The sequence below is a fragment of the Podarcis liolepis genome (genome assembly GCF_965112155.1).
Source record: "Podarcis liolepis genome assembly, chromosome: 14".
NCBI lineage: Eukaryota > Metazoa > Chordata > Lepidosauria > Squamata > Lacertidae > Podarcis > Podarcis liolepis.
In genome coordinates this window covers 34248520-34261567 of record NC_139569.1, presented here as the reverse complement: position 1 = coordinate 34261567, position 13048 = coordinate 34248520, and the positions used below count along the sequence as shown (strand labels likewise).

The window sequence follows — 13048 nt, the reverse complement described above, 5'->3', positions numbered from 1 at the left end:
CTCAAAGCAGCCACCCAAATGTGTGCGGGAAACCCACAAAGCAGCAGCTAAGTGCAACAGCACCCCCCTTCCTGTGGTTTCCAGAAACTAGCATTCAGAAGCATATTCATTCTAAAGCACCAGATTACTGGTGCTATTGGGTGTACAGAATACACAGGATTACCCATACCTCCTTGATGACCCTGTGCATGCTGGGCACACTTCCAGGCAATACATAATCAACAGTGGAGACTGGTGCTCTGCCCCACTAACCTCAGCCTGCCCTCAGCCAGCCTCAACCCAGCTGCTTCCTTGCTTACAGCCAGTCCTGGAGGGGCGGCCCTACCTGCCAGTGTCCTCTTCCTTAGTCTCTGTCGCTCTTGCAAAACACCAGGAGTATGAAGACAGAACTAGAATGAGTTGGCTCTGCCTGTTATTGGCTGCAGCACCTTTGATCTCTCTGCCACCAATCCTACCAGTACCAATGGGCGACAGCCGCCACGAATAGTCAGCTTTTATCTGAATGGAGATGCCTTACTTGTGCACGGAGTTTCCAGCAGACTTCTCTGTGACAGACTAGTTGAATATGGGCAAAGTTCCCCCACAAATAGGGAAACATTCAAACCATGCAATCCCACCACCATCACCCGTACTATGACATGATACAATCCAGGAATCACTTTCCCATCTCTCCTGCTGTTTACTTGAAATTGATTTTTGATTATCTCTGCCTTCAGCTAATTGTATTTTGTTGATAATTTTCTCTATTAGGACCAATTCTCTATCAAGCCGGTTTGATGGCCCTTCCAAGCCTTTTAAAACTGGGCTATAACATGTCTAACGGCTAAGAATAAATAATATCTTCATTCTGACAAGTTTTCAACTGCTAATAGTAAATAACTAATAGTAAAATATCTTCATTCTGACCATGAAGTACATTCAATAAAGATAACTCAGGGGTCTGAATGACATGTTGAAAAGCAGTATTATGTATTTCTAGAAAAAAACATCTCCCCAATGCAATACCACCACAAAACATGGTATGACTCTACCCTGAGTCTCACATCTTCACAAACAGAGCAGGTGACAGGAAGGGTTAATACATGCAAGATAAAACAGGTTCAATATGCCCGTGTCACAATATTTTCAGAGAGAGTTCCTTTGTAGACATCTAGCTCCTTCCTAAAACCAGACAGCCAGGTTGAAGAGGCAGGAGCCGCAGCCATCAGAAATGGCCACGTTTCCCCCTGCAGCTTTCCGTTAACAAAGAGTCATTTGCTAAACCTGCTGTTGAGAGTAAAGCCATTCTGGCTCTCTGTGCTGAGAGATCCTTCCTTACTCTGGAACTGAGTGCACCCACCCACCCGTTCAAGTGTTTTGTACCCTCCACCAGAGGGGGAAGCAATTATGTAGGAAAAGAACCTCAGATTATGAGAATCTCATATTTAACACAAGATCAACCTCCACGCTCTTCCTGCCATGCTCAGTGCGCCGAACCGCCAAGGCCGAGTGAGCCACAAACATCTGGAGTTACTTACTTTGCTCTTCTTACTGCTGACCATTTTATTCTTGAGGTAGCTGAACGTGCGACTGACTTTCGTTCCACTTTTGCTGTCCAAGTCCTTTCTGGATGGGCTGGGAGGCAGGAAATTGCCGCTCTCCTCGCAGATGCTGGAAGCCAAGAGACACAACATTGTCAGGGAGCGCACAGAAACCCCTTCTTTTTCCCACTTCTGACAGCAGAAACTGATTTTGTTTTGTTTTGTTTTATTGTTCTATGTTACCAAGAATTCCAGCCCATTCGTGTCTTTAGATCGTGCATCTTTTTATGATAAATCCAGCATTAAGTTAATGACAACTGCAGCTGCCAACTCTCCTTTACTGACCCTTCTCCTGTGCGGAAGGAGACCACAGATACGAGGGGCTGCTGGTTTGGAGAGTGAGCACATTCAGGAATCTGCCAAAGGAAAAAACACCCTTTGGAGTAGATCCTTTGGAGGATTCCAGGCACTGCCCAGAAACCCTGCTCTGCTGGCAGCAGCAAAGGGGCAGCAACAACAACCTGCCCCTCCTCCTCCTCAATACAGTGGTACCTTGGTTCTCAAACGCCTTGGTACTCAAACAACTTGGAACCCAAACGCTGCAAACCCAGTAAGCGTTCCAGTTTGCGAACCTTTTTCGGAAGCCAAACGTGCTCCGTTTTGAGTGCCACACTTCCATTTTGAGTGCCACACTGTTTTTGCTATTTATTTTGTGTTTTTGTTTTTGAGGCTTTTTGTTTTGTTTTTGTGACTGTGTGGAATCCTGTGTGGCTGCTGATTGATTGTGTGACTGCAATACATTGTTTATTGCTTTCATTTTATAGATCAATGGTCTCGTTAGACAGCAAAATTCATGTCAAACTGCTGTTTTAGGGGTTGTTTTTAAAAGTCTGAAACGGATTAATCCATTTTGCATTACTTTCTATGGGAAAGTGCGCCTTGGTTTTGGAACTGACTTCCGGAACAGATTAAGTTTGAGAACCAAGGTACCACTGTTTTATTTTTAATGATACTTATGACCTGGTCCAGTTCAAGGTGCTACTATTCATACATAAAGCCGCAAACAACTTGGGACCAATTCACCCGCAAGATTGCCTTACCCAATATATGCACACACAACTGCTTCGATCAATGGAACTAGCACCGTTTACAGGGGCCACTTAATACTTGTTCCACAACTGTAAGAAATTGAACTTTTAGTGAGGCAGCACCTACATTTTGGAACTCTCCCCACCTACTGCCATCAGGCAGATGCTTTAACTGTGCTTTTTCAGTGCCTGCTCAAAACCTTTTTGTTTAGACCAGGCATAGGCAAACTCGGCCCTCCAGATGTTTTGGGACTACAACTCCCACTGGTCCTGTTAGCTATCCAGATGTGTAGAATGCCAAAGTTTACTTCAATCTTTTTCTTTTTGTTTACAGTCGATTTTACTTTTTGATTTTTTTAAAAATACTTGCTTTATACTGTCTCTTATTGATAATTATAACAATTTAATCTTTTTGTAAGCTGCTTAGAGGTTGTATTATAACCAAGCAGCATATAAATGTTGTAAAATAATTATACCGAGCATGCCATTAAATATTTTATGTTGTATCTTTGCTGTTTTTTCACTGCAAGCCACTCTGAATACTGTTTTAAATTTAAAGTGGTGCATAAATATTATGTCCTGGCAAATACCGTATTTTTCGCCCTATAGGACGCACTTTTTCCCCTCCAAAAATGAAGGGGAAATGTGGGTACGTCCTATGGGGCGAATACAGGCTTTCGCTGAAGTCTGGAGAGCGAGAGGCTCTCGCTCTCCAGGCTTAAGGAAACTCTGCGCAACCCTCCGGGCTCCGCGCAGCTCTGCGCAACCCTCCGGAGCCCGGCGCCAAGCCGCGCCGGGCTCCGGACAGTTGCGCAGAGCTGCCTGCATTTTGAAGCCTCGGGTGTGCTGAAGAACGTGCCCGGGCTTCCCACAGCTGTCTGCAAGCCTGGGGAGACCGGCACGGCTCCCTAGGCTTGCGGATAGCAGGCTGTTCTGGGGGCTAGGGTCGGGGGAAGCTCGGGCTTCCCCCGCGCCAGCCCCGTGCCTGGGGGGGGGAAATATTTTTTTTTACTTTATTCCCCCCCCCAAAAAAACTAGGTGCGTCCTATGGGGCGAAAAATACGGTATTTTGACAGGCAGAAATTAAGCAGGTGAAGCTTTATCTGTGGCTTCATCTCTGCTCAAGGAAAAGCTTCACATGTGTGCGTGTTTTTTTTAAAAAAAGAAACAATTGCTTTTCTACAGTCAAGCAGTATATAAATTGCATGAAATAAAGTAAATACATTTTAAAACGATAAAAGGGTAAGGTCCATGGGGGGGGGGGAGAGGATCTGGCAACTCTAATGAAAGCTGTGTTGCATATTGCAAATGGGCCCAGCACCTTCTTAACTCAAACAAGGCCTGTTGTGCCTTCAACAGGTGAGGCTTTTTACCCCCAAGCTTCTCTGGTTGCCATTTTCCCTTAAAGGCCAAAGGAGTCCTGCCAAGAGCAGGCAACCAACCATCCTAAGTGCGAAGAATCATATGCATGCTCCAAATACCCACAGTGCCCTCTGCTGTCTGAAAGTGCAAGTACAGCTTCCTGGAAGATGAGGAGGAAATAGAAAGCAGTTTGTGCTGTTTCCGGTAGGCATTTAGGGTGTATGATTGTGTATGATTTTCTCGCCCCCTTAGATTTCAGTAACATGTTTCATTTAGCCAATCAGCACACACAAAAATCAACAAACTGGGAAGGTGTCTTCCACTCTTCCCAATTAATCAGTAAAAGTAAAGGTAAAGGGACCCCTGACTATTAAGTCCAGTCGCGAACGACTCTGGGGTTGCAGCGCTCATCTCGCTTTACAGGCCGAGGGAGCCGGCGTTTGTCCGCTTCCACAGACAGTTTTTCCGAGTCATGTGGCTAGCATGACTAAGCCGCTTCTGGCGAAGCCAGAGCAGCGCATGGAAACGCTGTTTACCTTCCCACCAGAGTGGTACCTATTTATCTATTTGCACTGGCATGCTTTCGAACTGCTAGGTTGGCAGGAGCTGGGACCGAACAACGGGAGCTCACCCCTGCTGACCTTCCAATTGGCAAGTCCAAGCAGCGCAGTGGTTTAAACCACAGCGCCACCCGCATCCCAATTAATCAGTAGGCTAATCTAATTATTTAAAAATTATTTTAATACAAGAACTTATAAAAATTGCAGATAGCTAGGGCCAGTGTTATTTTTCTTTAAAAAATGTTTAGGGGTACTCTCCTTTTCCTACTCATATTGAAATACTGCCCCTCCATGAAGCCAAACTTAGATTCAACAAAATGTTTAGGAGCATGCGTACCCCTGCATGCCCTCAGAAAAAAAGCACTGGCTAGGGCCATTTCTGACGCACCCCCACCCCATCCCTAAAAAAGGAGTAACACCTCTTTTTAAAGCTGATATCTGCTTTTACAGGCATACATCATCTAAAATATGTAAATGAAAGAAAAGAATGATTTATCCCCTTTAGAAGTATTGTCCATTCCTATCATATGCAAAGCCATGCAGTTTTAGTCACTTAATTAATGAATTGACTAAAACTCGCACAGTTAAATCAGCATGATTTCTCTTGATTGGGTGACAGCCCTGATTTTTCTATTTCAAGGAAATGGAGAGAGTTTTAAGAGTTTGCATAACAAAACAAAACCCTGCCTTCAATTTTAGGGGGGGAAACCAAAAGCTCACCTTTGAGTCAATGAACTGCCGGTACTGCTGAAAGATCTGTTACCTGAGGAAAGACAAGGCGAAAAGGTTTTTAATTAACAATAATTGCACCTGGGATTAACCTTGATGGCTATGACACATTCTAACGCAAAATCCCGGTGGAAAATTGGTCCATTGGGTCCACTAAAGGTTTATTAACCATGGTTATAAAAGTAGTAACTCTGAATGGGTTTTCCCCATTCTTTCTTTACAAAGTCCTGAATAATGAAGACAAGAGGGGCTTGCTTGTTCACTTGTTTCCAGATGTTAACACAACTGTCTCCAGAGATACCCTCCGGAGCATCCCAGAACTGGTTACTACTGGCATCTCAGGACCTATGATTTACAAAATAACCAACACAAAAGTTGCACAGAATCCCAAGCGGATTCCTGCACAGCTGGAGAAAAGCGACTCAAACATGACTGTGCAAGCATCACAGGCTCTTATTGGATAGCAGATATGACATCACTGGTGATAACTGGGAAGTAGCCTGCAACCTAAAACTGACAGCTCTCAAGAAAAAGTACAGAGAAGCCCCTTGTTTAGTTTCACCTCCAGGCTGCAAACTGGGTGGATATCAGGCTGTGACCTTTGCAAGACTATCTTGCAAAAGCGGAGACGCAAGCAGAGCGTGCTTTGAGCTAATTGTCAAGATGACTTCATGGCAAGAAGCTCACTATTTGAAATTCCTGTAGTCTATAGAGGCTCCACCCGCCACTAACAGTTTAAAACTGCACAGAGCTCCAGACTGTGGTTGACCAAGGTGCTAAAGGCAAGTGATTATAAAACACTGCTTTGAGTTCTATCCGCCTCTCTCTGCAAATTAAGAAAGTGATCATCACCTGTTCTGATTATCTAGACTGCATCTATGGAGGCCCATGCCAGTTAAAGTCTCAACTTCTCAAAACATAATGGTGTTGGAATAACTTTAACTAGGAGAACTGCCCAGGACCTCCATTTCCCATCCGTAACCTGGGCAAACCAGGGATCTCTATATCACGTGCACCAGAAGCATTATCAAGAAATTTCTCAAGTAAATAATTCAAATGAATTCCTCACCCCTGCTATATATCAAATGTACAATTCCCAAGCAAACACACACGGTTTAAAAACATACACATATCCGTGACTCTTACTGTGAAGCTTTCGACATGCAAGAGTGTGACGTGGCAAAACTACAATGGTGGCGTTGAACCATTGCCCAAAGCAAACACCTTCCCCTTCCTCGCCAAGGAATGACCCACAGTGAAACAGCAAAACAGATTTTCAAAAAGCTTGAGCGCCGTGGCATCTACAGGAGACAGCACAAAAGCACTCTTGGGAGTACCAACGTTTGTAAGCAGTTGCGAAGGGAAGGCATCCCTTTTATGATGCAGCATGTGAAGTTCAGAAGCACAAAGAAAGGGATGAGGCAACTTTAGCAAGCAGCACTTGCATTAAAGAAAAGCCAGGTAAAATGTAAGCGCTTCCCTGCCTAGCGCCACCCCAAAGCCAGCTTCATTCTGCCCAGGCAGATTACTTACTATCCAACTCCTCATCCTCATCACTGGAAGAAGAGCCAATAGAAAAGACAGTTTTAGACTTAGGAATGAGTGGAGAGATGCTGAAGGAGAAGGAAATTCGTCTGGATGGCCGAGTCCGTCCCTGGGCTGAGAAGTGGGTTAACAGCAGACGTTAAAGCATGCATTTCAACAACAACAAACAATAGTAGATAAAGGAGAGGGGGAATGGCAACAGGAGCAGCCAAGAGCAAGCCAAAGAGGGAAAGCAAAACCAATGCAGAGCAGAAGGCTTTCTTTTTTAAGGAGAGAGAGAGAGAAAAATAACACAGGTTGCATTCAATCTGTAAACTATAGGCTTGAGGCTTTTTATTTACTGGCAACCTTTCCCACAGCAATTCTTCAAAGGCAGAGGTTCAAGAGCAATGCTATAAGATGCAGGCATCTCTCTTTAGTGACCCCTGGATGGCCAGCCCTCATTCGCGCAAGGATCTGATTGAGCATGGTGCAACACGGCTATTGAAATCCGCAGACACCTTCTTCTTCAGCTGTGAGCAAAAATCCTCTCCAGCATAATAGCTTGGGGAAAATAGGGACCCACCCCATGACATTAAGACCCCTACAAGCAACTTGGCTGAGGAAGGTATAGCAGGTTTAAGACATGGCTTATAGCATACCATACCATGGTGAGCCAACGCGGCTGATGTTTACAATCTACAGAGACTGCAAGTCATCCCTCTGCGATCTACATCAGGACTTGGTGCTATATTCCTTAAATCGGTTATATCCCAAACCTCTAAGCACTTAGGGTACATTTTTGGATGAATTAAAATTGAAGGTGCAGCCACATTTCGCCCATTAAGTTTGCTTTTGGAGTGTGGATGAGAAAGAATCAGACAAGCACCCACCTGCCCACCCCCATCCCCGCATGAATCATTAGTCTGGATATACCTCCTGGTTGGAAGGAGGCATGCTCAGAGCAGTGACTCTTGCAGGGAAGTAGCAGGGAAGCTCCTCCAAGGGTAGGTAGTTTCAGAGACTTCTCTACATCAAGACTGATTGGATGATCCCAAACATATCTGGTGTAGAGAGAGGGCCAAAGTTACCCTTGGTCCAGTTCACAGGAAGGAGAGCAGAGCAGAGCAGAGCAGTAATGTGAGCAGAGTCACAATGGGCAACCCCCTTTGCATGTTGGTGGGGACTTTGGGGTCACAAAAGAAACTATTAAGTTTGTTGATGGAAGGACCATAGCTAAGGAGTACAGTATGGCCTCTGTATGCAGAAGGGCCTTCAATAAATTAAAATGAGCATTGTTCTATGTGGAACAATGTTTTTAGATGGAAGAGGGTTGAATCACTGAGTCCTTCACCTGCAAGCTAAAGTATGACTTGCTAAGATGCAGACGAAAAGGGACTACAGTCCAGCTACAGAGCATTTGCTCTGCACACAGAAGTTCACAGGCTCGATCTCAGTCAGCTCCAATCAAAAGGCTCAGGCTATGGGATAGATGTTCCTCTGTCTGAAATGTCAGAGTTGCTGCCAGTCAGTGTATACTGAGCTAGATGAATATACAGGCTGCCCTGGGAAAAGTTTCCAAGTTGCTGTCTCTCATAGCACATTAATGGGCCCACCCCACAGAGTTGGGAAATTACTGGTTTAAAACAAGACAAACAACTAAACAGAATTTAGAGGGTACAATACAAGGCAGCACCACCACAGGTAGCAGCAGAAAGCCACCACCCTGAGCAGAACTATCTCCTAAAAGGAAGAGCTCTCTACTGCAGAAGGCTCCAAGTGCAACCTTACCTTGCAGAAACCTTTTTACAAGATCCATGTAATTCTTTAGGGTTCCTCCTGCCCATTAACCCCACAAAGCAATAAGGGTAAAGATAAGGGTAGTTAACTCTCACTGCAATCAAAAAAAATATTTTGGAGAGTCCTGGCTCTACAATACTAAAGATATTCTGCATGGAAATACATCCAATTTCTTTCAGGGAAGCTTCCACATAATGAACAAAATCCAGTCCAAATTGATCATACCCATAATCCCAATCAATTCATCTATGGAGATTTTAAAGACATGTTTGACTTTTCCACTGAAGTTAATGGGGGTTACTGTGCATGTAACCCTAAACCTTGGTTTAGCATTACATGCACAAGCCAGAATGAGCCTGAGCAAAGCCAAATGTCCATCTTCCCTCTCCCATACAGCCAGGAAGAAGGGCTTTGTTAAAGTTTAATTTATGGTTTCAAAGAATCCAGGGTTGATATGTTGGATCATGCTTTGAAATAAACTCTGGTCAGTTTCTTTAAAAAACAACCCAAATCCAACTAATCAGTCTGTTTCAAACCACAATCGCTGGTTTGTATGTAACAAACCTGGATTCACTGAAACTAACTGCTAGGAACGTCCTTCTCCCAGGATCACAGGAGAAGGGGATGGAAGGAAGAGCACTCAAACCCAAGACTTCACTCAGCAACTTGTTTGCATTCATTCGTGTAGGTTCAAACCATGGTTTGGCGTTACATGCAAATTCAGCCCAACGACACCTGAAAGACGCTTCATTTTGGCTGGACTGCACCCGATGTGTAAGCATAGCACACAGCTTTGAAGACTCTTGATGCTCTTTAGTAAAAGCCAGGCCCCATCTCAGCAGTTAAAAGCCTCTGCACAAGCTCAAGGTTTTGGAAGCGGTACATTTGTTTAAACTTTAAATGAATTAGCAAGCACAGGAAAAGGAACAAAGTCAAGCTATTGTCCGATGGCTTAAATCCTCAGTACTGAGGTCCTACCCCTATAGAACCACCCAGGGGGGCGCTGTAACAACTTTTCTTCCCTTAGCTGACCCTTACAGTTGTTCACAAATGGCACTATTACTTCAAAAGGTAAATACACACCCTACTGTATTAAGCTATCAAAAGGGTTCAGTTGCCTTCTTCATAGTATTCTGGCTATTCTTGGAATTCCCTTGAGAAATGCCACCTTTTCTATCGGACCCCTCTTGTGGCTTTCTCAGATATTTCCCTGCAGGAGGAACCTCCAAATTCACTACAAAATCTCAATCCAAGAAAAACGTCTTTGGGAATTGTAGCTTACAGTAGGAAAGGCAAGCAAGACTCAAAACCGAAACAGGTTCGCTTCAATGAACTCCCCGCCATCACCAGCATGCCCTTGGTCCTTCCTTCACTGGGGGGGGTTTCATTCTTTAAAAGCTTCCGGCTGCCTTTAACTACCTCTCACCCCCAGCATTTTCCCCACTGATTTTTTATATTTTTTATCCCCAGGTTAGGAGCAGCCTTTGGGACATTCTGGCAAAAGAGCTCTTCTAAAACCTCCACTTCTACAAAATGCTGACGATGAAGAACAGCCAAGCATCTGCTTGCCAGCAGCCTTTGGGGGGCGGGTCGGGAGGGAAGTGCAACAGCTCAAGGCTCCTACGGGGCTGAGGTTTCCCTCTGCAATGCATCAAGCCATCAGATCCCACATTCTGAGAGAGAGACAAAGAGAGAGACTTAAGCCTGCTTCGCTTTCTCTCAGCTTGTACCGAGGGAATGCAGGAACCCTCAGGCGAAAACGCCTTGTTAGTGCTAATTGAGATCTGAATTCAACCAAGGCCGGAACCAGACCTTTGGGCAGGCATTTGGCTGTCACTCAAGAGTGGTAGCACCACTCCTCCTCCTCCATCCCCACCCCAAAAATTGCTGGGACTACAGAGCATCCACTGCGCTGCATGTTTCTTTGCTGCAATTCACTGGCTCTCTGCAGGGGAAGATCCGCCGTGCAGTGATGGCATTTTTGGGGAGTGGGTAGGATGAGGGGAGAACAGTACAGTGGCAGAGCATGTTTTCTGCAGGCAAAAGGCCACTCCTTCAATCCCTGGCATCTCCAGCTGTGTCTGGGAATGGTCCCTGCATGAAATCCTAGACAATCACTGCCAGTAACTGCAAGCCAGAGATAGGAAAAAGGCAGGTCAGGATCTCCTGGTAGAGACTTGGGTGATCTGCAACAGAACACCAAGGATTTTCAAATCCCAATTGTTCAGGTGTGGGGAACCTTTGGCCCTCCTGCTGAGCTACAACTCCCACCAGCCCTAGCAAACATGGCCAATGTCCAGACGCAATGGGACTTGTAGCTCAGTAACATCTGGAAGGGCAAAGGTTTCCCATGGCTGAATAATAGCAATAGCTCACCACCCTCCACTAATTAGGCTGCTGAAACAAAATCGGTTTGGAGGCAACCCAAGAATGCATTTTTGCATTAAAGAGCTATGCGCTCAGTTGAAAAAAAACAAATTCCTGGGCTAAGTTGCACTCAGAAGTGCCCTCTTCCTTAATTCTATACCTGCTCCCTTTTCTAAGCCACTATTTGGACTTGGATCCAGGCTGATGGTTCGACGAAAAAGCAAAGCAGATCGCTCAAGCTCGCAGTCTGCCCATTCCTGCTGCAGACAAAATACTAAGCTAGATGAGCTAATGGTCTGACTCAATGAGAGGCAGCTTTCTAGATTCCTACTGGATTTCCTTGAGGCAGAGGAACAGGGTGGCAGTTTCAACAGCAGTTACACTTGTGTACAACCATCTACTTCCCGTCAGAGATGTGATGCTTGGTTGCTGCTCTCAAGAGTCCACTGTGCATCCTCCAGATGGTCAACTGCAATGCTGACCCCCACATTTTTATGAGAGTTCTTTCCCCATACCTGCCAAGTCCCAGTTGGTAACATATGCAAAAGGAGATTCTGCAGGGAAGGAGGGAGGAATGTGCACAACGAGCCACAGTTTGCCTCAGACTGATGCAATGCCACTCCTTCCAAGTTGGATGGAAAGTTTTCCTCTAATGGAACAGGCAGGGGGAATCATTCATTTGTCAGGCAAGCCTGTTTTCTGGGAAGAAATCTCCCCCCTCTTTTTATTTTTTGCTTTTAGTGTTTGGTTAGCAACTGAGGAAGAAAAAGATACCAAATGGTTATTTCCTGTTTCTTTTTCTTTATTTTTTAAATGACAGGCTTCGGGAGGGAGAGGAAAATTGGTGCAATAAGGCAAAGCAGATGAAGCGGTTATTTTAATAGATGGACAGCTTAGTGCTTTGGTTACTATTGCTAAGGGACAACAACCTCTAGTCAACATCTTTATTAGTCACAAGTCCTGAGAATGGTTTTTCTAAAAAGGCTTTCCTCCTTGTGAAGCATCCTTAAGAAGCTCCCTAATCAAAAGGGTCTCTCTCCTGTAAGAGCACCCTCTTTGCTAAAATGCTTCAGGAGGGTGACACTTCTGCTTAAAAATAAAGGGTCAAACAAAGGCTGTTGCTGGCTGATATTGATGGGAGTGGCTGTCATCTGGGAAAGACTTTTTTTAAGGAAATGGCAGAAGTCACCTATGAGTCAAAATCCAGATTTCTGAATGAAAATGAATATGGGGCAAATCCAATCAGATGCTCAGGGCTGGCCCAACACATTTTGCTGTCTGAGGAAAGCAGCAAATTGTGCCCTCCTTGAATTCAAGGCACATAATTCCATTACTATTTTGGCACCTGAGACAGAAAATTTCACAAGTGCCTCTCCCTGGCAGTAAAAATAGAACAGAAACATATCGCATAACTAACCCTTGATCCATATTCCCCCCCCCCCGGGGTTTTGCAACCCTTTTATAATAAACCAAAATCAGCTGCCTGAGGCAGCCGCCTCACTCAGCCTATTGTTAGGGCCGGCTGTGCAAATGCCGCAATCTCAAAACCAATATGGAATGGAACTCCTCCACCTAGCGCAAACACTACTATCAGCACACTGCAGAAAAGGTTCAGGCATGGGTACAAAGCATTATAGCAATGACTTCGTTCTCACGTAAGAACAGCATTGCTGGATTAGGCCAAAGGCCCATCTATAGTCCAGGATCCTGTTTTCTTGCAGTGGCCACCCAGATGTTTGTGGGAAGCCTTCAAGCAGGATGGGAGAGCAACAGCACTCTCCCTGCTTACTGTTCCCAGAAACTGGTATTCAGAGGCAATTCTGAACTAGGTGGAGCAAAGGTGTGACTTAGCATAAGGCTGTTCCCTATCACCTAAGGCACCTTTCCCCATGGGAGTTGTGCTGGTCCTTAAGAACACAAAAAAGTCCTGCTGGATCAGAATGAAGGTCCATTTAGTCCAGCATCTTGTTCTCACAGTGGCCAACCAAACGCTTTAAGGAAATCTGCAAGCAAGACATGAGTACCACAGTGCTCTTGCCACTCTATATTCCCAGTAATTCAGAGGCAGAACACAGTCACTGCACATGTGTCAAGGCTC

At 45.0% G+C, this 13048-nt stretch overlaps 1 protein-coding gene across 12 annotated transcripts in view; it reads right to left on the bottom strand.

Annotated features, from left to right (window-relative positions):
• The window catches only part of AKAP13 (A-kinase anchoring protein 13), a 239199-nt gene that overhangs the window by 41313 nt on the left and 184838 nt on the right, over positions 1-13048 (bottom strand). For 7 of the 12 annotated variants that reach the window (XM_083474938.1, XM_083474931.1, XM_083474932.1 and 4 more), the window contains 2 exons: positions 5251-5293; positions 1518-1650 (listed from right to left, as the gene is read on the bottom strand). In XM_083474938.1, the coding sequence (XP_083331064.1) occupies positions 1518-1650; positions 5251-5293 (176 nt within the window). Of the gene's footprint in view, positions 1-1517; positions 1651-5250; positions 5294-6792; positions 6919-13048 lie in introns of all 12 variants that reach the window. The other 5 variants (XM_083474930.1, XM_083474936.1, XM_083474937.1 and 2 more) reach the window with 1 other exon arrangement.